Source organism: Asterias rubens, chromosome 19 (assembly GCF_902459465.1).
Source record: "Asterias rubens chromosome 19, eAstRub1.3, whole genome shotgun sequence".
Classification (NCBI taxonomy): domain Eukaryota; kingdom Metazoa; phylum Echinodermata; class Asteroidea; order Forcipulatida; family Asteriidae; genus Asterias; species Asterias rubens.
In genome coordinates this window covers 10605780-10627026 of record NC_047080.1, presented here as the reverse complement: position 1 = coordinate 10627026, position 21247 = coordinate 10605780, and the positions used below count along the sequence as shown (strand labels likewise).

General features: G+C 39.0%; 2 protein-coding genes across 5 annotated transcripts in view; one reads left to right on the top strand and one right to left on the bottom strand.

Moving 5' to 3' along the window:
• Positions 1-2087: 2087 nt before the first annotated feature.
• LOC117303140 (Golgi-associated plant pathogenesis-related protein 1-like) lies at positions 2088-11659 on the bottom strand. 3 transcript variants are annotated; one of them, XM_033787246.1, is made up of 5 exons: positions 11513-11659; positions 7718-8166; positions 4244-4399; positions 3627-3746; positions 2088-2508 (listed from the first exon to the last, which is right to left on the bottom strand). In XM_033787246.1, exons 2-5 carry the CDS (start codon positions 7737-7739, stop codon positions 2342-2344), a joined length of 465 nt encoding a protein of 154 aa, XP_033643137.1. In that variant the 5' UTR covers positions 7740-8166; positions 11513-11659; the 3' UTR covers positions 2088-2341. The 3 variants fall into 3 exon arrangements, with proteins under 3 accessions (XP_033643137.1, XP_033643136.1, XP_033643138.1); XM_033787245.1 differs by having other exon boundaries at positions 11545-11659; XM_033787247.1 differs by having other exon boundaries at positions 7718-8163; positions 11545-11659.
• A 3954-nt stretch (positions 11660-15613) lies between these two features.
• LOC117303139 (synaptotagmin-1-like) overlaps positions 15614-21247 on the top strand; it is a 37344-nt gene continuing 31710 nt past the window's right edge. For both annotated transcript variants that reach the window (XM_033787244.1, XM_033787241.1), the window contains exon 1: positions 15614-15824. The gene's annotated coding sequence lies outside the window, so the exon portion shown is untranslated. The remainder of the gene's footprint in view (positions 15825-21247) is intronic.

The following is a 21247-nucleotide window of genomic DNA, read 5'->3' as shown; positions in this document are numbered from 1 at the left end:
ATTAAACACGCAAATATAGACGGAATTTGATGTTGTTGTGTGTGATTCGCGGAAACAGTGTTTTGAGTCAACAAAACTTGCCATTATAATCTTGACAAACGGTTAAAAAGGAGGATTGTTCTGTATCACCAGCAGTAGGCGTGTGGGTCAAGATCACTGGTTTTGGGGAAGTGGGTTCCAGGGTGAATGTTTATATGACAACTACATCATTGAGGCCTACAGCTGACAAAAGTGAGTAGAATTCAGAGATTTAGGTTAAAGGGAATTTCTTGTTGTGCAAAATTGAAAAAATCACGAGGCAAGTCGAGCGTTTATCAAATTTTAGCTATTACCATTTTCCGGCAAAATTTGAAAAGTTCACAATAGCCTTGTACACTTTTTTGGCAAATTTTGAAAAATGTGCAAGGTTTTAGCCTTGTACACTTTTCCGGCAAAATTCGCAAAAGCTACATACAGCCTTGTACACTTTGGGAAATTTTTGCAAACTGGGCAAACATGCCTGAAAAAGTGTAATTTCCCTGAAAATGTGTACAAAGCTATATATAATAGCCACGGTGGACTTGGCAATTTTTGCCTGAAAAAAGGTGCACAAGGATATTATAGCCTTGTGTTTTTTGCCCGAAAAAGTGTTCAAAAAGGCTTTATAAGCCTTGTGAACTTGGCAACTTGTGCCTGGAAAAGTGTTTAAGTCTATGCCTGCAATAGCCTTGTGTACTTGGTAAATTTTGCCTGGAAACGTGTACTTGGCAAATAAACCCCCCCAAAATGACCCCAAAACAACTAGGGGTAAGTTTGCCTCAGAGTAGCAAGAAAAACTTGCATGAATAATGGTTTACTGCTTTAAAACATTTTAAAAACATTTGAGAAATCAAACAAAGTAAATGCCGTTATCTAAAACGTTTAATGAGCTTCGAAACTTTCCATTGATACAATAAAGCAAAATTTTGTTAAAACAAAGATATTAACAAACTAATACATGTACATAGACCGACGACAAAGGTCTAGATAGCTCAGTTGGTATAGCGCTGGAATGTTATTCCGTTGGTTGTTAAAGGCAGTGGACACTATTGGTAATTACTCAAAACAATTATTAGCATAAAACTTTTATTGGTGACGAGTAATAGGGAGAGGTTGATGGTATAAAACATTGTGAGAAACGGCTCTCTCTGAAGTGCCATAGTTTTCGAGAAAGAAGTAATTTTCCACGAATTTGATTTCGAGACCTCAGATTTAGAACTTGAGGTCTCGAAATCGAACATCTAAACGCACACAACTTTGTGTGACAAGGGTGTTATTTTCTTTCATTATTATCTCGCAATTTCGATAACCGATGAGCTCACATTTTCACAGGTTTATTATTTTATGCATATGTTGAGATACACCAACTGTGAAGGCTAGTCTTTGACAATAACCAATAGTGTCCACTGCTTTTATTAGTCGACTAATGTAGAACAGCTATACATGAGTTTGCGCAATGTATAGTCAAACTATGATCACTGATAGTCCTTGCGCGAACTTAGCCCATGTTGCAAACTTTTATTTATCTCTATGAAACCAAACTGAGACCAGAAGAGACTTGTAGCCTGGCCCCTTTTAGGTGACAGCCAATTATCATTATTAATGCTTATGCAAAGACAGGGAACGCGGCAGAGAATTTGAGAGAAAACCAAAAGTTAAATTGCCAAATGAAGCATAAAAAAACCCCACAAAAGGTATGCATAATAACAACATAAATCCACATTGAGTGATCATATTTAACATACCCATCCCTGACACTTCACACCGAGGCAACGAAGGCGATTGCCTCCTTGCCCCCAGGGCCCAATTTCATAGAGCTGCTTAAGCACAAAATTATGCTTAAGCACAAAATTATGCTTAAGCACAAAATTATGCTTAAGCAAAAAGAAACATGCTCAGTAAAATCAGATTTACTGGCCAAGACTCCACTCAATTGTTATGCTAAGTAAACAACAGCTAAATACCAGTCACAAGCAATGTATATGTCATGAAATTTTGTCCAGTAACATGTGTAAAATAAGCAAGCTATTTCCAGGCTTAAGCAAATTGTTTGCTTAAGCAGCTCTATGAAATTGGCCCCTGGTCACTGCAAAGGAGGCGATTGCCTCCTTGCCCCCTGGTCACTGCATCGGTGCCCTTGAAACGGCTACAGTAGTAAGTAAGTGTGCCCTTAACCAAGAAGAAAATACCTTGGTGCCCTTGCCCTTTCAAAAATGAAGCATGAGGCCTGCATTCCCCTTTAAAATTTACAAAACAATCTCGCCTTTTTAAAGAGTACAAACTATTATAATATCTACAATGATTTTGTGTTTTTAGATTTAAACTATTGTTTTGGAAGTACATTCTTTTTGAAATCATTGGGTCTGTTTGAGTTTCCTGGCGGCCGATAATTCACCACTGTCACGAATCTCTCCGTGTTCACCATCTTGACTTTGGCGATTCCAATTTCAGCGGATGACTTCCAGATCATCTGTGTGAACCGTTCAGTACCTATTCAAACATAAAACAGTCGTATGTTATTTGTTGTTGTTTATTATAAATGCTTTTTGTTTACACATCCAACAGCGCAAGCGTAAATAACTGGGTGAATAGGAAATTGAATGAGAAAGGTCAATCCACAAATGGGACACCCATGCAACAACTCTACAACTGGTCACCAACCCATAGGAAAGGCAGACGAGGGCGCTCTATAGGACAACATGGAAAAATGTAATCCAGAGGGACCTCTCCAGACTGGGCATTGGGTGGTCTGTGGAGGAGGCAGAAGTGGCAGCTCAAGACCGGTGTCGTATGCAATTATGTCCTCTATGCAATACTATCCGGAGGGCATTATTGCATATGCAATAATGTCCGCCGGACAGTTTTGCATATGCAATCGTGTCCGCCCGGACACTGCTGCATGATGCAATTGTGTCCGCCCGTGCACATTTGCATATGCAGTTGTGTCCGCCCCTGTGCAAAACCGTCCTTGCCGAAAATTAAACACCCTTCGTCGACTGGTCGACAGAACTCGTTTGCCATTTTAAGCTAAGTGCATGTCATGAATGACATGGGAAATGTTCTGCTGTTGGGTATTCGCTGCAATCATAAAATACCTGAATATTCATGCTGCATACGTAGGTTCAGTGCATGCACGCTCGCTTACGCCCGCACATACATGTACATGTCCGCCAGACTGTTTTTTGCATAGCCCCGGACACGATTGCATATGCAAAAGTGTCCGGAGCGGACAGTATTGCATGACGGACACAATTGCATCTGACGCATGATGCTAACCGATGATAATGATGATGAAACCAATATGGGGACTGAAAGCCAATCTACATGCAAGGCTCCAGTCTGAGGTGGGATTCGAACCAGGTCCACAAAGGTGAAACGCAGGGAAAGAAACCACTGACCCAATCAAAACAAGAAATGCTTCATGCAGGAGTCATTTCTCAGATGCAAATACTTTATACTTCAAATAGTTTTTAGAATAAACAGTTTCCACCAAGTAAATTCTGATGGTCAATAATGTTGGGGTATTCACCGGTCTATGATCAGACCTTGAGAACATACATAGGATGGTTACTTTTCTATGAATAAAAAGATGTGATTAAAAAAGTTACCCTTCTGCCATCTTGGTTTGTCAAAGTCGAAATAATCTGTTTCTCTCTTCCATATATCGACCAACCCATCTCCACTGACGTCGTCATCCATGGTTGAAATGTGTATACTCTCACCAAGCACTGAAGTGTAGAAAACATAGTCAGATTATTGCGATTATAAAGCTACATTTGGCAAAACAAAATCATTTCTCCCTAAGTCACCCACAAGAGGGCGCCACTTGTGGGGAAAGGGAAAGCGATCTTTAAACATTGTTTTCACCTTTTCCAGAAATCTATTTTGAAAAGTTGTATATCTGTTTCTTTATGTATATTTTCTATGTGACCTTTTTTTTTTAGCATGAGTTTAAAACCCATTAGGCCTGCAGTTCCAATGACAAACCTCATGCATGCATGCATGCTTCGTTTTTGAACAGGCAAGGGCACCAATTTTCTCCTTTGTAAAGGGCACCCTGTGAGAAAATTCTTAGTTTCTACAGGAGCATTTCAAGGGCACCAAGGCAATGATCAGGGGGCATGGAGGCAATTGACTTTGTTGCCTCCATGAAGTGTAAGGCCTGGAACCTCCTTGGACAATAGAGAAACATTGAAAAAATAGGGAGACTCCCAACAGTACTTACATTGGTTCTCACTGTGTTGTCTGTAGCCTTTTTCAGCCAGGTTTTGAGCCCAGCTTGCGGCTTGGGCTGCTACATCTTCAGACCATCTCAGTGGGACAGCTCCGTGAGCTTCTCGTACCCTGTTGTGGGCTTCAAGACATGAATCCTGAAACTCGTCTGTATTAGAAGAAGAAAAAATACTATCAGTTCTATTAAAATTTATTATAATGCTAAAATTTGTTAGAAAACATAAAGAAACTAAAAACAACTTCAATTCAGAGAAAACACAATTAGACGTTGTATATCATCTTGGACCAATTTCATAAAGCTGTTTAGCAGAAAATACTGCTAAGCAAAAATTTAGGGGGCCCCAGTCAAAGCAATATAAAGTTAGTGGAATGTTGCCTGGTAACCTATTTTTTGCTAAGCATCATGTTCCTGTGCTTAGCAAGTTTGTGTGCTTACTGGCTTTAATAGGGCATAGCTCAGAATATAATGTCAATATTGCAATTTGAATGGGTTTCATAAAATTGGGTTAGCACATTTTGGAGCTCCTGGTATTTTTTCAAGACAACACCGGTGGTGTCAATTTAAAACAAGCGTTTTTGTAATGTCCAAACAAGTGCTTTTAATGAAAAGTTAATTTTTGAAAAGGGGGAAACTGTGTGTTCTTCTCAAGAATGCATGATGTTCCCTACAAAAAAGATCTATGGTTTTCCAAGAATGCATAGCATTTTTCCTATTACAAGAAAAAAAGTGGGTTTTCCCAAGAATGCATAGCGTGTTCCCTTTGAATAACGTTAAGTTCCTGTTAGAAACCATGAGTTATTCTCACTATGGAAAACCCCCCAATATAATCAGAAACTACCCCAGAAGTAGGACAATCTTGCGGTAGCACGACACAGGACATAATCAGTTATACAGAAGCTTTCCTGTGGTATCAAAATATGAAATGGTCGTGGGTGGAGTGCTGTTTTTAAAACGGCATGGGGGCCTCTATTTAGCCCTCGATGGGGCGTCTAAATCCAAGCGTTAGGAATAGATCCGGTCCCAGTTATTTATCACAACATTACCTCATTGTTTGAAGCAGATACGAAAAGGAAATTGCCCATATAAGACCCCATGTGGTTTTAATCCAAGTTCATAATCAGGTCATGAATTCCATGTCAATTGAGTCAGCTCATTATAATAGGTCTGGTTCTGCAGTGTTAGTTTCGTTTGGCATTAGTTTGGCGGCTAAGTTTACAACTTGCTTCATTTGGACTCGGAATCTTGTTACAATACGAGCTTGAAAAGCATGGCTTATTTATTACATCTAACCCTAACAACGCAAAGAAAACCCTTCAAATTTTGTGCTGCACAATAAATATTTACGGCAAGGTTTGAACTCCGTACATGTAGGGCTACGTGTTGTTTTATGGGGAGTTTTTATCACAAGCTCTCTGGAACAAAACAACATGAGAATACGCCAAGCTTTTTACAGAAAAAAACTTCGTGAAAAGGTGACTTTTATTTTGGGAGCCTCTTGCAACAGCTGTTGAGTAAAGCCAGTAGCAATAGCATATATGAATGACCATTATTAAATAAATAGGTTTCCCAGCCCAAAGTTCCGCAAATTTAAATTCAGATTAACACGCATTCATCCAAACCAAACCAAACCAAGACTATCTTTTCAGTTTCATTTTTGTGCACAAACGGTTCTGTTCTTCTTGCTCGTTTCGGTTTGGTCATTCTATTTATTAAATTTGTGTGCATTCAAGACTACACTTTGACCATTCTATATACTATTCGAATTTCTACTGCCTATAAATTTACAGCATCGATGTAACTGAATGGGGTTTTTTGCTTTTGGCTTTTTACGAAATTGGATGAGTCTTGAATGATCTTATTTCACCAGCGAATGATTAACTGGCGAAATTGAATTACTCCTTTTGACTGTTGAATGCTGATGCAACGAAGCATTAGTTTTAAATCTAAATTGAAAAAAAAAAACAGGTGTTAAAATTAATGTTTTTTTTTTTAAAGTGGCCGGGAACATCTCAATTTACACAACAGGTGGCCGAATGACACTGTGTAGAACATGCAATATCCATGATCCTTTCATCAATTCACAAAAACCCTGCCCCTCCCCCAACACACACTCGGATGCGCATGACTGAATACTCTATTGTCAAATGAATGCACTCGGAGCAACAATGACAAACTGAGGTCATAAAATTCGGAATTTATGATGATGAGATTTAATTTCCTGAACTGAGGTCCTGAAAGTTATTCTGATAGGTTTGTCACCCGAAAACAAACAGCAGCTAAACTTAAAATGTCCAAGTAAACATTGATGTACAGCAGTGTGTTTTTTTTCCCCTGAACGCCGTGTTTCCCCCACGGTCCTTCAACGGCAAAACAGCCTAACTAAAAAATATATGAGATTAAAGGCAGTGGACACTATTGGTAATTACATAAAATAATTACTAGCATAAAACCTTATTTGGTAACGAGTAATGGGGAGATGTTGATAGTATAAAACATTGTGAGAAACGGCTCCCTCTGAAGTAACGTAGTTTTCGAAAAAAAGTAATTTTCCACGAATTTGATTTCGAAACCTCAGAATTAGATTATGAGGTCTCGCAATCAAGCATCTGAAAGCACACAACTTCGTGTGACAAGGGTGTTTTTTTCATTCATAGTTATCTCGCAACTTCGACGACCAATTGAGCTCAATTTTTTCACAGATTTGTTATTTTGTGCATATGTTGAGGTACACCAAGTAAGAAGACTTGTCTTTGACAATAACAAATTAGCTGATTTGCCAAAAAAGGGCCAAAGGTATAAACAGGGGCAGAGGATAAAGGGCACAATCGAGCATTTCAAGGGCACCGAGGCACCAGGGGGCATGAGGGCAATCGCCGTCGTTGCCTCCGTGAAATATCAGACCTTATTCCATGAAAGGATTGCCCAATACCTAGACATGAACCACTTTAACCACTCCAGTCGGCACCGCAGGTCGTGTAATATCAGGTTGCTGGGTTACCCTATACAGCTAAACCATCAAAGAAAGAACCGAATAATCCTACAATGAATACTGGTCCATCATCAAAGGATCAAAATACCAGCACAGATGGCTTGGTCTAGATTCCACAGGAGTCTGAAGTATAACCCCATTACAACTTGTCTATATGTAGATATAAATGGTTGTATATAATGAGAAGAAAAAAAAATACACGCCATTCTCCAGTTCTACATCCCTGACAACTTTACAAAATGAGAAAATATAATTAGCTGTTGCGAGACCAATGGTATAACATGCACAAACTTAGTTAATGGCCTGTCGTTTCGACTATCTCTCCTCAAAGTCTAAAAGACAACACAACATGAACAGGTTACACTTGTTCGTGTGCGCCTTCGAGAAAGATTCGGCTACAGCCGAAACGTCAGGCCATTAAACTTTATAAAGTGTGTAATATTCCACTTTGGGATTCATATAAATTCTTAACTCACCGAGTTGGGCTCCCTCTGGCATATTTAACGAACTCACTGGAGTTAACTTCTAGGAATGATGTCACGAAAACTGGATGACTGTTGCTCTCTCTTCACAAAACTAGCGCGACAGTGTATGGACTATAAACTACGGTTAGCTGACTGTCTAGTTCACTGCGTTTCCCAGTATTGGATGAGATTATGGCTAGAAATAGACACAGTTTTTATTCTTCATTGACTGTCGTAAATCCACAGCAAGTATTGTATGACAACTTACTGTCTGAACAGTTCATTGAATGGGTAGAATTACGCAGAAGGTGTAAAGGTCGGCAAGTCCAAAGAGTCTGTGGGCGTGCTTGAATGCCTCCCGATCCAGCGCACGTAGTAATTTTGGCAAACAAAAAACCCTAGCACCAACACTTGTTGTCCCGGTGTTTTCCTGAGTACGGTTTGGCTAGTTTGAGAACCTGCTGTAAAGTTAAAATCAAAATTAACAGAATTAGATTTAAAGACATGGTAATCAATGTTCAAAACATATATATTTGGTTTGTGGTAACACCATGTGTGTATCTACAAATGCCAGGGAGATTGTGTTCTCTAGAGAGATACCGCGGAGTAGATTTGCGGACTCTTTCGGGCTACACTTATTACTATTAGTTCTGAAAAAAAAACTGTCCTGCTTTTAACCATAAAATATAGAGCAGTTTGTCTTAACTTATGCTCTGTGTTCTAACTAAGGTAGAAAATCGGCCGGGACTACTACTTGAGCTTTTACTGGATCGTTTATTAACAATTCTGTACCGGAGTGAATTTCTTAATATTGGTCTCTCAAAACCTCAAAAATCCATCATGAAAAGTTGAGTATTTATAATTGAAAAGTTTTTTAGGAAGGGGTTTATGTTAAGTTCCGGATTCGTGTAACTGTATACCCGCAGGCCTAATCCAGCGAACGTGTGAATAAAAGGCATGTTTGCTCGGCGTACTGTTTGTTCTTGCACCTTCAGTCCTTTGGACACTTACTGCATACGTCATAATATCAACACTAGAAGGCTTTTGTTGTCTGAATTATGCTTTGTCAATCTGCTTTAAAAAAAAATGCGCAACGGTTTCGGTTGAATACCATTTTGGCTGGCGTTTTAAAGGGAAGGTGTCGTTTAGTTTGGTTATCACACCCAGACATGTACCCTTCTATTTTTTAAATAGCAAGGGCACCAAGGCGTTTTGTCATTGGTAAAGGGCACCCTATGAGAGAATATTGTAAATTTACTAAAGCATTTCAATTTCAACTTTGTTGCCTCCGTGAAATATCAGGCCTGCCCCTGTACACACTTATGGTTAGACTAATATAACCAAGATGACATTTTGATAGTGACACTATAGATTAAAACCAAAAGGGCATTACAAAATTACATCTGAAGATATGTTAACATAATATGGAATAAAGTTACATGGAATAATGCTAATGATTTATTTAGAGGCGTCCAAGAGAATCCTGTCTGCCGGAGATTCTTTCTCATATATATGGGAATTTGACATGGGCTTGAGGAGGATGATTCAACAGAGGGCGCTTTCAGAAGTAGTTTGTACACAGTTTGCCATAACATGAGGGACAGAATCTCTTGCCATAGGGTGATATGGAATGCTAATCTTTATATGCCACTACGTCTTACTCTATATGGGAGGTGCTGGTAATTTATGCATGGCGGGAAGATCTTAGACTCTTCCCATCTCAACGTTAGGTTTTTCTTTATCACCTCAAAACTTTATTCAAGAATTCAGTGCTGCTCTTAACACTATTATATCCAACGTAGGAATAATTAAGTAGAGTGCAGTGGGCTACAGTTTAGTGTATAGTTTACATAAAGAGGATCATCTTCCTTGGTTTGCTTCTTCAGGTTTCACACAGAAAGAAAGCAAACCCACACACTTGGTCACGTTTTAAAGGCACTGGACACTATTGGTAATTGCCAAAGACAAGTCTTCTCACTTGGTGTATCCCAACATATACATAAAATAACAAACCTGTGAACATTTGAGCTCAATTGGTCTTCGAAGTTGCGAGATAATAATGAAAGAAAAAACACCCTGGTCACACGAAGTTGTGTGCTTTCAAATGCTTGATTTCGAGATCTCAGATTCTAAACTTGAGGTCTCGAAATCAAATTCGTTTACTTCTTCCTCGAAAACTATGTTACTTCAGAGGGAGCCGTTTCCCACAATGTTTTATACTATCAATCTCTCCCCATTACTCGTTACCAATTTATTAAGGTTTTATGCTGATAACTATTTTGAGTAACTACCAAAAGTGTCCACTGCCTTTAAATGCACTGGACAGTCACTATTGGTAACTACTCAAAATAATTGTTAGCATCGAACTTACTTGGTAACGAGTAATGGGGAGAGGTTGACTTTCCCTGAGTCTGAAGCATATAAAGGTTAGTTTTAGAGGATAATTGGTAATATGGGTAAAACAACGAAAATTAATATCCTTAATCCCCGATGCAAATTTAATGAAAAAGACCTTGCCCCCTCTCAAAGATGAAATTGCAGGCCTGCTAATCAAAATGCTTAATTAAGAATTTTAATTAAGTCTGAGTCAATTTTAATCAATAACACACATTCCTTACAAGAATTTTATGAGGAGATGAGGTCTGATAGGAGGCTGAGAAGTCTGAAGTGCAGAACAAAAAATATATATTTAGACTTTTTGTCCTACCATATTATTCTATTCGTAATTTTAATGGGAGCCAACAGCTTCCTTTCTTGTTTTTGTCTTAATTGAAGCCATTGGACACTTTCGGAACAGACACAAAAATAAAAAAATCACAGATTTACAAATAACTTACAGGGTTTACAGAAGGTAATGGTGAAAGACTTCTCTTGAAATATTATTCCATGAAATGCTTTACTTTGTGAGAAAACATTAAAACAATATCAATTCTCGATATCGAGAATTACAGATTTATTTTAAACACATGTTCCGACACGGCGAAACGTGCGGAAACAAAGGTGGATTTTCCCATTATTTTCTCCCGACTCCGATGACCGATTGAGCCTAAATTTTCACAGGTTTGTTATTATATATATAAGTTGTGATACACGAAGTGTGGGCCTTGAACAATACTGTTTACCGAAAGTGTCCAATTGCTTTAAATTATATGAAGACATTTTTAGATGTTCCCTAGTGTAAATTAATACAGTTCTACGTTATTATTAGTGTAAAATATCGTTATTGTCCAGCATAATTTGTAATTTTGTTATTTTACATAATATAAACTTGTACGGTTATGAGCAAGCACAGGGCTAGCTAGATAGTATTGGAAAGGTATTAAATGGGGTTTCAAATAGCTGAGGCCTAAACTATAGCTGCCCATCAATCCGTATGTCCTTGCTCTATGGGCCAGGTGTAAGCATGGAAAGGGACCTTCCCACGACCATGTAAGTAGTAGAACTGACCATGGCTGACACAGTAAGCAGGACAGTTATTTTTTATAGAATCCTCAAAATTCCGAAAAATCTACTCTGCGGCACAGTAGAATATTAACACAAGTTTCAAAAGAAAATAATCTGCCTGGCAACCAGACCCCAAGATATTCACATGGTGTTAACGTTGGTATCCCACCATATGCAATAGCATCTCTCTTGAGTCTTATGTACAAAGTCGTATATAAATTCTTATACAGCATAAAAAGAATATAGGAAGGAAGACACCAGACGTATTGGAAGTGTATCAATTGAAATGCAACACCGAGAAAGAAGATACAGTAATTAGGGGTAATTCGTTCTAAAAACTACCTCAACAGCCATTACACTCACCTGATTAACAAAGGTAACTTTTCTTTTCTTACCGTAAGTAGCAGCACGTAGAGCACCTTCGGTGGTCGTTTGAAAAAACCTTAACTGCTAATCTATTTTCAATTATATGAAGCACAATTCACCGGAGCTAATCTTGTCTGTCACGCACTGATGGTCTTGAATTCATATGCAAAACGTACCGCTACGTAGGGTCAGCGGTTTGGATCTTGTGAGGTCAGGTGAGGTCAACTAAGGTTAGTGAAGCATGACGGTCTGAAGTCAGTGGTGTGCATCTCCTCTCTCATTGCTTCTCGGCTGCATCCATGCGTGGAGAATGAAAATATTCTTGTTATTTTTTTGTAGGGAGTAATGACGAAAGCTCAGCTCATGTCTTGAGACTGAGTGAGCATGGGATTAGAACATCTTAGGATGCATATCTGAGATGGTTGCAGTAACCGTCATTCAAACTGTCGTAAAACTTGTTTCCAGTGCATTGAACCTTTTTGAATATAATGGATCACCGTGTGCATGTGGGGGGCTTCGAACGTTTGACGAGAATAATATTTTAATCTATTATGTTTAAAAGGCACTGGACTATAGGCACATAAAAGCGACTAGGAGCCCCCCCCCCCCACTCCTGATCTGACCTCATTATTTTGTTCCTATAGGAAGGAGCCGTTCAATAATTATACCAAGATCAAGTTTCACAACAGGTGTTAAATTGCCTCGGGGATTAAGAATACTTATTTGGGTTCAAACAAAGGAAGTTACACCGATGTGTGTTAGCACTGTATACTTAGTACTTTCCCGAGTCCTGTAAAAAAGAATCGCTGGCATTTAACTCGGGTGGGATTCGAACCCAAAACTATTATGGTTTATATCACGTCTAGCCGGAGAACAGTTTGAAACAAAATACGACTTTAAAATTTCAGTCGAGGCCACAGGGCTGACGATGAACCACGGTCATGCACTTCGTATGAAATTTAGATCGACGGGTACGAATTAGGCCACCTATAAAGGACGATTCGCACCTGTAACTGGAGATCACTTTTTAATATAATTATATTCCCCAAACGAAAACAGAAATTACCATGGAGAATTTCGCTCATCCATGCTATAACATACTCGGGCTAGTATATTATTAAATCAAACTGTGACTGGGTTTTATCAGAGATGTGGTTTCAGCCGGACCATGTATGTGCCATGGGGCTCTTTAATGACAAAAATAGCTCAACTCGAAAAATGTTGGTTTCTTATAATACGAAAATATGTGGCAAAATGTTTACCAACCAAAAGGACATATGGTATAAATGAAAACAAAGTTAATGGCCTGACGTTTCGACCCTAGCAGTCATTTTTTTTTTTACAATGACAAGTTATTTCTCGGTAAATTTAGGTTTTTTTTTCCATTTCAAAGTTTTAGAGGCATACTACGTTTAATGGATGAGAATAAAGCATGCCCTAACCCTGTACATGCTTTATCCAATGTCATGTTTCGAGTTTTGCCATTCAAAGGCCGCACGTTGCAAGAACTAGATTCCGTGAGCTATACATGCAGAGGTAATAATTGACGGGTAATGATTGATAGTATACTGTACATGGAGACAGATTCTTAATGACACCCCCCCCCTCCTCTAGACTCTACCGCTATATTATACACAGCAATCAATCCAATATCTTCTTTCTGGTGATTCAAATGCAAATGATGTGACCTCACAGACCCAACCAAGCGACATTGCTATTATTTTTTTTATGAGCAATAGATTTACTACTATTAAAAATAATCGTAATATATTAAACAACCGCACAGTAGATATTGCCTTAAAACAGCCTGGTTTGGATGGAGATAAACATGCACTAGTTCAAAAGATAAACCCCGCCCTCTCGTGACTACGAATGTTGACAGCAATTCTAAGGCCCTCTTCGAATCCACGGCATTGGCAGACTGTCTTTATCCGTCCGCAAGAGGAAGGATAAAGACAGGTCCCCGCTGTCAGATCCATTGATTCCATTGGGTACAATCGTCGTTTGATAAACGTGCAGTGACACAGATGCCCAAATAGTCACTGCTGTCACGTCCGCAATAGAAGTTGACAGCGCATCTCTATGTGAAAGACCGAGGTCAGAGGTCAAACCACACGCCGGTTTTGCAATTTTTGAGGCCGGTGTCAGATGCAATTGTGTCCGCCATGCAATACTCTCCGCTCCGGACACTTTCTGCATATGCAATCGTGTCCGGGGCTATGCAAAAACCCTCCGGTGGACATGTACATGACTGTACATATACATGTTTATGTGCACGCGTAAGCGAGCGTGCATGCACTAAACCTACGCATAATTTTTATGCAGCATGAATATTCACGTATTTTATGGTTGCAGCGAAAATACCCAACGGCAGACATTTCCCATCTCATTCATGACCTGCACTTAGCTTGTACAAAAATGGCGAACGTGTTCCGTCGACCAAGGGCGTTTAATTTACTGCAAGGACGGTTTTGCACGGGTCGGACACTACTGCACAAGCAAACGTGTCCGGCCGGGCGGACACAATTGCATTATGCAGCAGCGGCCGGGCGGACACGACTGCATATGCAAAACCATCCGGCAGACATTATTGCATATGCAATAATGTCCTCCGGATAGTATTGCATAGAGGACATAATTGCATGCGACACCGGTCTCTGGCGTTGTTCACGAAGTGTGACGTCAGATGTTCAGGCTACGGCCTTTGCTCCAGATTCGGTTCGTGCTTGGCCCCGCGGTTGTTCTCACAATGTTATGCGTGCTTTGCGTTCAGGGCTTCAGACTAGAGGAGCCTGAAGCCGAGTCTTGAGCCGAAGCCGTGGTTTCGAAAAGGGCCTTGGACAACCAAAACTAATTGGCAAAAGATAATTTTAGAAGAAATCTTCCCCGCTGAGTTAATGACATAAAATCTATTTTTACCCCAAGGGTAGTTTTTTTAAATACATTTTCTTAAGGTTGAATGAGCTATTTTTTATGATTCTCATTACTGTTGTAATCACGTTCGCACAGCTGGGTAGAAATGACATCAACAAAGCAGTTCTATTTTACTACAACACTCTCATTAGCGAATGACCTTTTGGTATGAGTTTACAATCTCGCAAAATTGTGTTTTCTAGCTCAGAACTTAAACGACAACGCAAATGGATTATAAACTATTGAACAGACTGCTTTAAGACAGTGGACATTATTGGTAATATTGTCAAAGACCAGTCTTCTCACTTGGTGTATCTCAACATATGCATAAAATAACATTCTGTGAAAATTTGAACTCAATTGGTCGTCTATAAGTTGCGAGATAACTATGAAAGAAAAAAACACCCTTGTCACACGAAGTTGTGTGCTTTTAGATGGTTGATTTCGAGTCCTCAGATCTATTAGTCTATAAGTGTGTTTACTATGTCTGGATAATGATTCCTGTCAGCAGATTGTGTCTGAGATACTCCGTGCTAATGGAGCAGACGACGCTGATAGGCAAAACGCACCTGACTTAAATACATTTTCAGATAAATTATTTTTTTCCTAACACATTTTTGTCATTGACTAAACCTAATTTCTTATTTACATAATTTACTTTTGTTGAAAAAGCAACGGGTACGATTTCCTAGAAGTCCTGGGCCCGATTCTAAACCCCCCCCCCAAAAAAAAACAACAACACTTAGACTCACCATTAAATGCAGGGTAGTTAATACTCTGCAAGGTAATTGTCAGAAAAACTTACTTAGTAACGAGCAATGGAGAGCTGTTGATAGTATACAACATTGTGAGAAAAGGCTCCCTCTGAAGTAACGTAGTTTTTGATAAAGGGGGTAATTCACCCCCCCCAAAAAAAAAAAAAAATAAATAAATAAATCTGGGAAGAGTCATAGGGGATTCATGTCATGCCTAAAAACTTGATCTACAGAAGGTATCAAAACCCTTTAAACCACCGTCGGCATTGATGAGTGAAATTATAGACAATCAGAGACAATCAGAGTCATGCAGCACCCTTTCATGATGCAGTGGAGTGTATAGGGCTTGCAACAGTGGCAGTCCGGTTGTCACTAATGGTAACACACGCACACACCACGTAGAGGTTTTCATACTGACAATCTTCTGCATTAGAGATGGAGCAATTGGTGATACCTTAGATCATAATATAAAAAGGACTTGCTGTGCTCTGACTGAGCTCTACCCGGACTCACGAAGAAGTCTTGCTTGCAAATGCTACATCATACGCATAAGACTGGATTACAATACACAAGTTCACTGGATGTTTCAAGAAGCACTTGATGTCTAGTTTTTCCTCATCAGTTACTGCTCACATATTCAGGTAAGAAAACATTATTTTTTGAGCAATAAATACATAATGACAGAAAAACACCCATAATATGCAAAAAATGTGTAGCTTTCAGATATCTAAGAAAGGCTTCATGCCTGAAGCCTTTCTCAGACTTACCTCTTTCTTTAAATCTACATTACTTCAAAGGGGGTCATTTCTAATAATACTTTGTAATGGGAACATCTCTCCAGGGCTCCTTAAACCGAGTAAGTTTTTTGGTAGTCATACATTTTTGGAGTAAATGTATTACCTTCCCCTTAATGGCTTTGTCATGACAGTGTTTTTGCCTCTGGGAACAACAAACACTGAGGTGATCTTACTGCACTCTGTTTAAAACAAAGGCACTCCCACCAGCATTCGGTTCACCCTACCGGAAAATAATTATAAAACCCGCATACTCCTTTCCACCTAAATGATTTCGATAATGAATTGAAACTCATTAAACATAAACCCTTCCCCTGTCGGGCTAAACACAAATTAATAAAAAGCCGAAGTCATAATGATTGTCCACTATACTTGATTGATCTCACCTGTATAACACAATGGACATCTCATCTGGGATCGAGGGAAGACTAGTTCATAAGTAGGCTGGCGGGTGATTTTAGGATGTCAGATAGATGATGCACTAAATAGAAGGTGAAGATCACATGAGATGAGCGAGGAATAACCACTTCAATGACTTCTGTTGATAAGAAAAGCACATTTCAAATTGGGATAATCTTGGATGATTCTACTTGAACGAAACAGTGAATTATCCGTCAATCACTGGGCCATATACTTAAATTCCGTTTAGTTTTCTGAGTTATTTTGAGATTGAGAAGTTCAATTGGTTCTCGCTCTTAAAATTAGTGGCAATACAAACTTTGGGTTAAAGCCTGCATCAGTTTTGCGGGATAGAAAGCACTCTGAGAAACATTTCACTTTATAAATAATGTGGTTATGTATACACACAACATCTTTTCCATGCACACACGTTTGAATCTGAGAAGGTATGCAGCTCAGATTGTGTATTCCAGTTAGGGTTTGTAGACCTGATGGATGCACATGACGTCATTTCAGTAGGGCGCCCTCACCTAGAGGTCAAAAGGAGGTTGTTCATTGGCCAATACTGTGCCCCGCGCGTACAAATCTGTGCGTCTCGATTGTTTCGTCACCGTTTTCCCTCTAAGATTGCGGCTGGATGACGTCAATGCATGAGGTCTACTTCATCTATGGACATACTCCAGCCCCCTTTTGAAATGCAATTTCACAAGTTTTTTTTGGGGGGAGGTATATACATCTTCATTTATATAGAATTAAAACATAAATTGGCTTTCAAGATGAATTTGAATTGAGAAGTATAGAGCATAGTGTTGACGTATAGACGATTTGAATGTCGAGTCTTGCTGTACCACTGGACACTTCGGAAAAATAGATAATAAATTACCCAAGGCACAAATTGCATTCCAATTCGTTGATTCTTATAGTATGTGCCAGTGACAACTGGTGCAGAAACAGGGCAGGCAGTGGTTGTCATGGAAACGAGCTAGCTGAAGGTGTGAACACAATGAAAGACGTCAACCTTGTGATGTCGAGGTACATAGTCAAGTAGAGATCCCTGTATTGATTGGACTCTACTTGTGCGAATTATATCCCCGAATTCAAAGGAATTCACAGGAATTCACAGGAATTCACGGGAATTCACAGGATCAATGCAGAAATCAAATCGTTGGAAAAACATTTACTTTACGCCAGATAAAAAACAACTGTTTAGCGTCCCCACCCGCTTCCTATTTAAAGGCTTCCAGCTCCTTAAAAAAAAAAAAAAATACATGTTCACAATTTTTGTATACAAAAAGCCCAGTCGGTTTTCCTAAAAGATGTGTCGGGCGGCACTTGGAAAAAATGGGGGGGGGGGGGGGTGGGGGGCAAACCCTCCTCCTTCCTGTTTTCAGAAAGGCACGACGCTAAACATATTTTTTTAGGGCCATAGCTATACAACCCTGACATGCTATACAGCACTATTGAACTTTGTTTGTCCACCTCCCCTCATCTTTAGTTCTATGAAATGAAATCCACACGGCCATCGTAAACACTACGGTTGCCATAGCAATAAGGTGATGCATGGCTCCCATCGAGGGATGTGTTTTAGAAGGCTGTTTATATTATGAAAGCCAGGGGCCTTCACGTGGTCTCTGATTCGACTGTGCATCATGATGCGTGAAAGAGGTTGATGCCTCATTGAGCTGCCTTGAGAATGACTGGAGGTGGTCACTCTCGATCCCTTATCAATGCTCGCTCCCGGCCCCCGTCTTCAAATCAGTAAATATTATAAGAAAGTATGCTGACCCCAATCAACTCAATATTCTTATAAAATCCCAAATGCAAAGATTGAAAATTTTCACCGTTTAATTTAATGAGTTTGATAATAAATAATGTTGATTAAAGAAGGTTGAATACATAACTTGATAAAGAGTTTAGAATAAGATTAGAAGACTATAATAATATTATACATCTAATATTATTCACATCTATTAAAATAGCATTTGTTGTTTTAATAGATGCTCAATTTACGTAGAGGATAAAGATGCAATTTTAACATCTTTGAAAACGTTGCGGTGCAGTGGCAGCTCAAATCCTATATTTAAGCAGCGGGCACCGTAACGATAGCTAGCCCGGGCAATTTCGGTAGTCTAGTTGGTAAGACATCTGCTCTTGACCGGGCAAAGATCACGGGTTCGAATCCCACCCGAGAAATATGCCTGTGATTTTTTTCTTCACAAAACTCGGAAAAAACGAATATTCAGTGCTAACACACATCGGTGAAGGGTGAATATGGGTTAAACCAAAATAAATAAAATAATACTTTATTGCTAAAAAATATCTGAGATTGAATGTTTCACTAAAACAAGGTTGAAGTTTGACAAAAAATTCACGGAAACCGCACCTCTAATATTAATATTTTAATATACTTGATTCTGAAAGTCGTTTGACCAGCACTTAGCTTCAGAGGGATGTCCATGTTTTGGTTTCTTCTTTCGCATCTCATTTTATTTCCAGTTGTCTTTCTGTTCAACTCAACTGTGTGATGCTCAAGGTGGAGCAGAGAAAAAAAAGGCAGAACCCTCTACAACAGAAACTGCACAATCCGATTAATCATGCACCCATTGTCTTGATTCTATGGTTGCTATGACGACCAGCTTTAAAATGGCCGCCATTGATCGTGTGTTGATTGTTCCGCGTTTACAGAGGGCAACCCTCTATATATATAGAATTAACAAAAGGAAATTGCTGAACACTCGCACAAATGAGGCGTAATTCCATTTTAATTAAAATATTCGTATAAACCACAAGGGAAACTGACTGGTTAAATTTTGAAATGATTTTTGGGGTTGAAAGTCAATTCTTTGTTCAACCCCCCCTCAACTCCCCCCCACACAAAAAAACGCCCAAACAAAATCATTCAATTAATATATTCAGCAGACTTGCGTAACACCAAAATCATTTCCATAACAGAAATCTTACAATATTTTTTTGTATCCTTAGGTACAAAAAAACCCTAATTGAAAGTAGCCGAAAAACAACATAAAGGCACAACACAGAATTTGTTTTTGCTAATAAAACAGTTGCTGGCACTGCAAGCAGTTTATGTTTATCCACCATAAACTGACAAACTTGTAGAAGCTTGGGGTCGATCGTCCATCATGGTTACGATAAAATGACGTTTTAGACAGAACTATTTCAAGGGATGTTTTCTACTAACATAATCATTAGACCGTGTATGTTTTCTGTAAACCTGTGATCACAGACGAGTAATGTCAGATGAAATACCAAAGAGAATGGCATCTCACGTTTTTAAGGACCTTGTACGCACTGACCTCTTTACGCCTCCATCTTAGAGGTAAAACATAATGAAAAACAAACATCCCTGACGCGCAGCGTCAAGGATAGGCACATGAGCAACCTTCTTTGAACCTCACGTCGAGGGCGCCCTTCTCATATGACGTCATGTACACACGTATGTTATTTTGACCTCATTAATCACGATTGATGCTTGACTTCTTGACTTGGACTTTGATCATATTATTCAGTTTTGAACTTCTTCGTACATTAAGCTTTAATGTGTGGTGGTGGGGGACGAAGTCTGGTTACTCTTGATTTCGAAAAGGCTTTCACTTAAAACGCGGCAATCCTCGACCGAAAATGTGTTTTTTCTTCGTTTTGTTTTAGGGATGTCAAAAGACTCACGCGAACGTTTCGAAAAAGATTTAAGACGATTATATTTATCTTGTTTAATTAGTCCGCACAACAAATGAAACGATTTATGGAAATTCTCAGTGACTTTTTTTGAAACCACGGCCCATTCAAAGCGAAACAAGGTGCAATTTATTTTTAAAAAAATCGAACGTTTCCCAAAACCTTGGTACACCTTCACTTTACAGCAGTGCTCACGTTAAGAGGGTCGCTGAGAACCAGCGACTGTGGAAACCAGCAACTACCTATAGCTGCTGGGAACCATCGTACACATTTTCATCAACCACTACATTACATCACACACACGACGAAAGAAATCGGGAACGATCAATATCAGTTACCATGGAAACACAGCCACTAGCTCATCAATACAGAGAAACAGAGACTATAGCGAGTGAAAGCGGTTATTTGAAACTTGTTTTATACAGTGTGTTTTTACTGCTGGCTATTTAGTCTGCAGATAGCAAGGGGGATTTAAAGGTGATACATGACGCGTTGTTTGTCCTTTAAATCTCATCTCTACAAAGTGCACATGACTATACCCAACTGACTTCACACCAAAAAAAAGTCATCAACATCTCTTATTCATGTAATACTCCTTGAACTAGGTCGGGGTGAGAATAAGAGAACATGTTTATGACCATAAATCTCGTTGACATAATTTAAAATGCATATAAAGCATGGCACACCTGCGTCATATTTGATAGATGACAATCAAACATGACCATTCCAATCAATTAAGACCGTCAGATAAAGAGGGGTAATAACCAAATTGTTCGTCTCTGACTATGACTTGTTTACGCTGAATCACTATTTCATGGTGCTGACAACCGCAAGCAATAAAACACAGGATAACAACATCAACATATTTATACTTTATAACATAAAAAACGTTACTAAGTTTATACACACTTGGTGTATCCCAACATATGCATACCATAACAAGTACACGTTTGGGTTGGTCATCGAAGTTGCAAGAGAATAATGAAAGAAAAAAAAACTTGTTTTATTACTATGTGTGTTTTCAGATGCATAACAAAAGGCTTATAAGCAGAAGTCTTTTATTATTTTAATGAGAAGTTACGTCTTTCTCAAAAAACTAAGTTACTTCAGAGGGAGCCGTTTCTTTTTCATGTGTCATACCATCAACAGCTCTCCATTGTTCATTACCAGGTAAGGTT

Bases quoted from the DNA above. Each gene is read 5' to 3' on its own strand.
- LOC117303140 (XM_033787246.1), bottom strand. From the start codon at position 7,739: ATGCCAGAGGGAGCCCAACTCG. The intron at 4,400-7,717 runs GTGAGTTAAGAA...CTTCTAATACAG, and splicing joins GCCAGAGGGAGCCCAACTCG to ACGAGTTTCAGGATTCATGT. The intron at 2,509-3,626 runs GTAACTTTTTTA...ATGTTTGAATAG, and splicing joins CAAACCAAGATGGCAGAAGG to GTACTGAACGGTTCACACAG.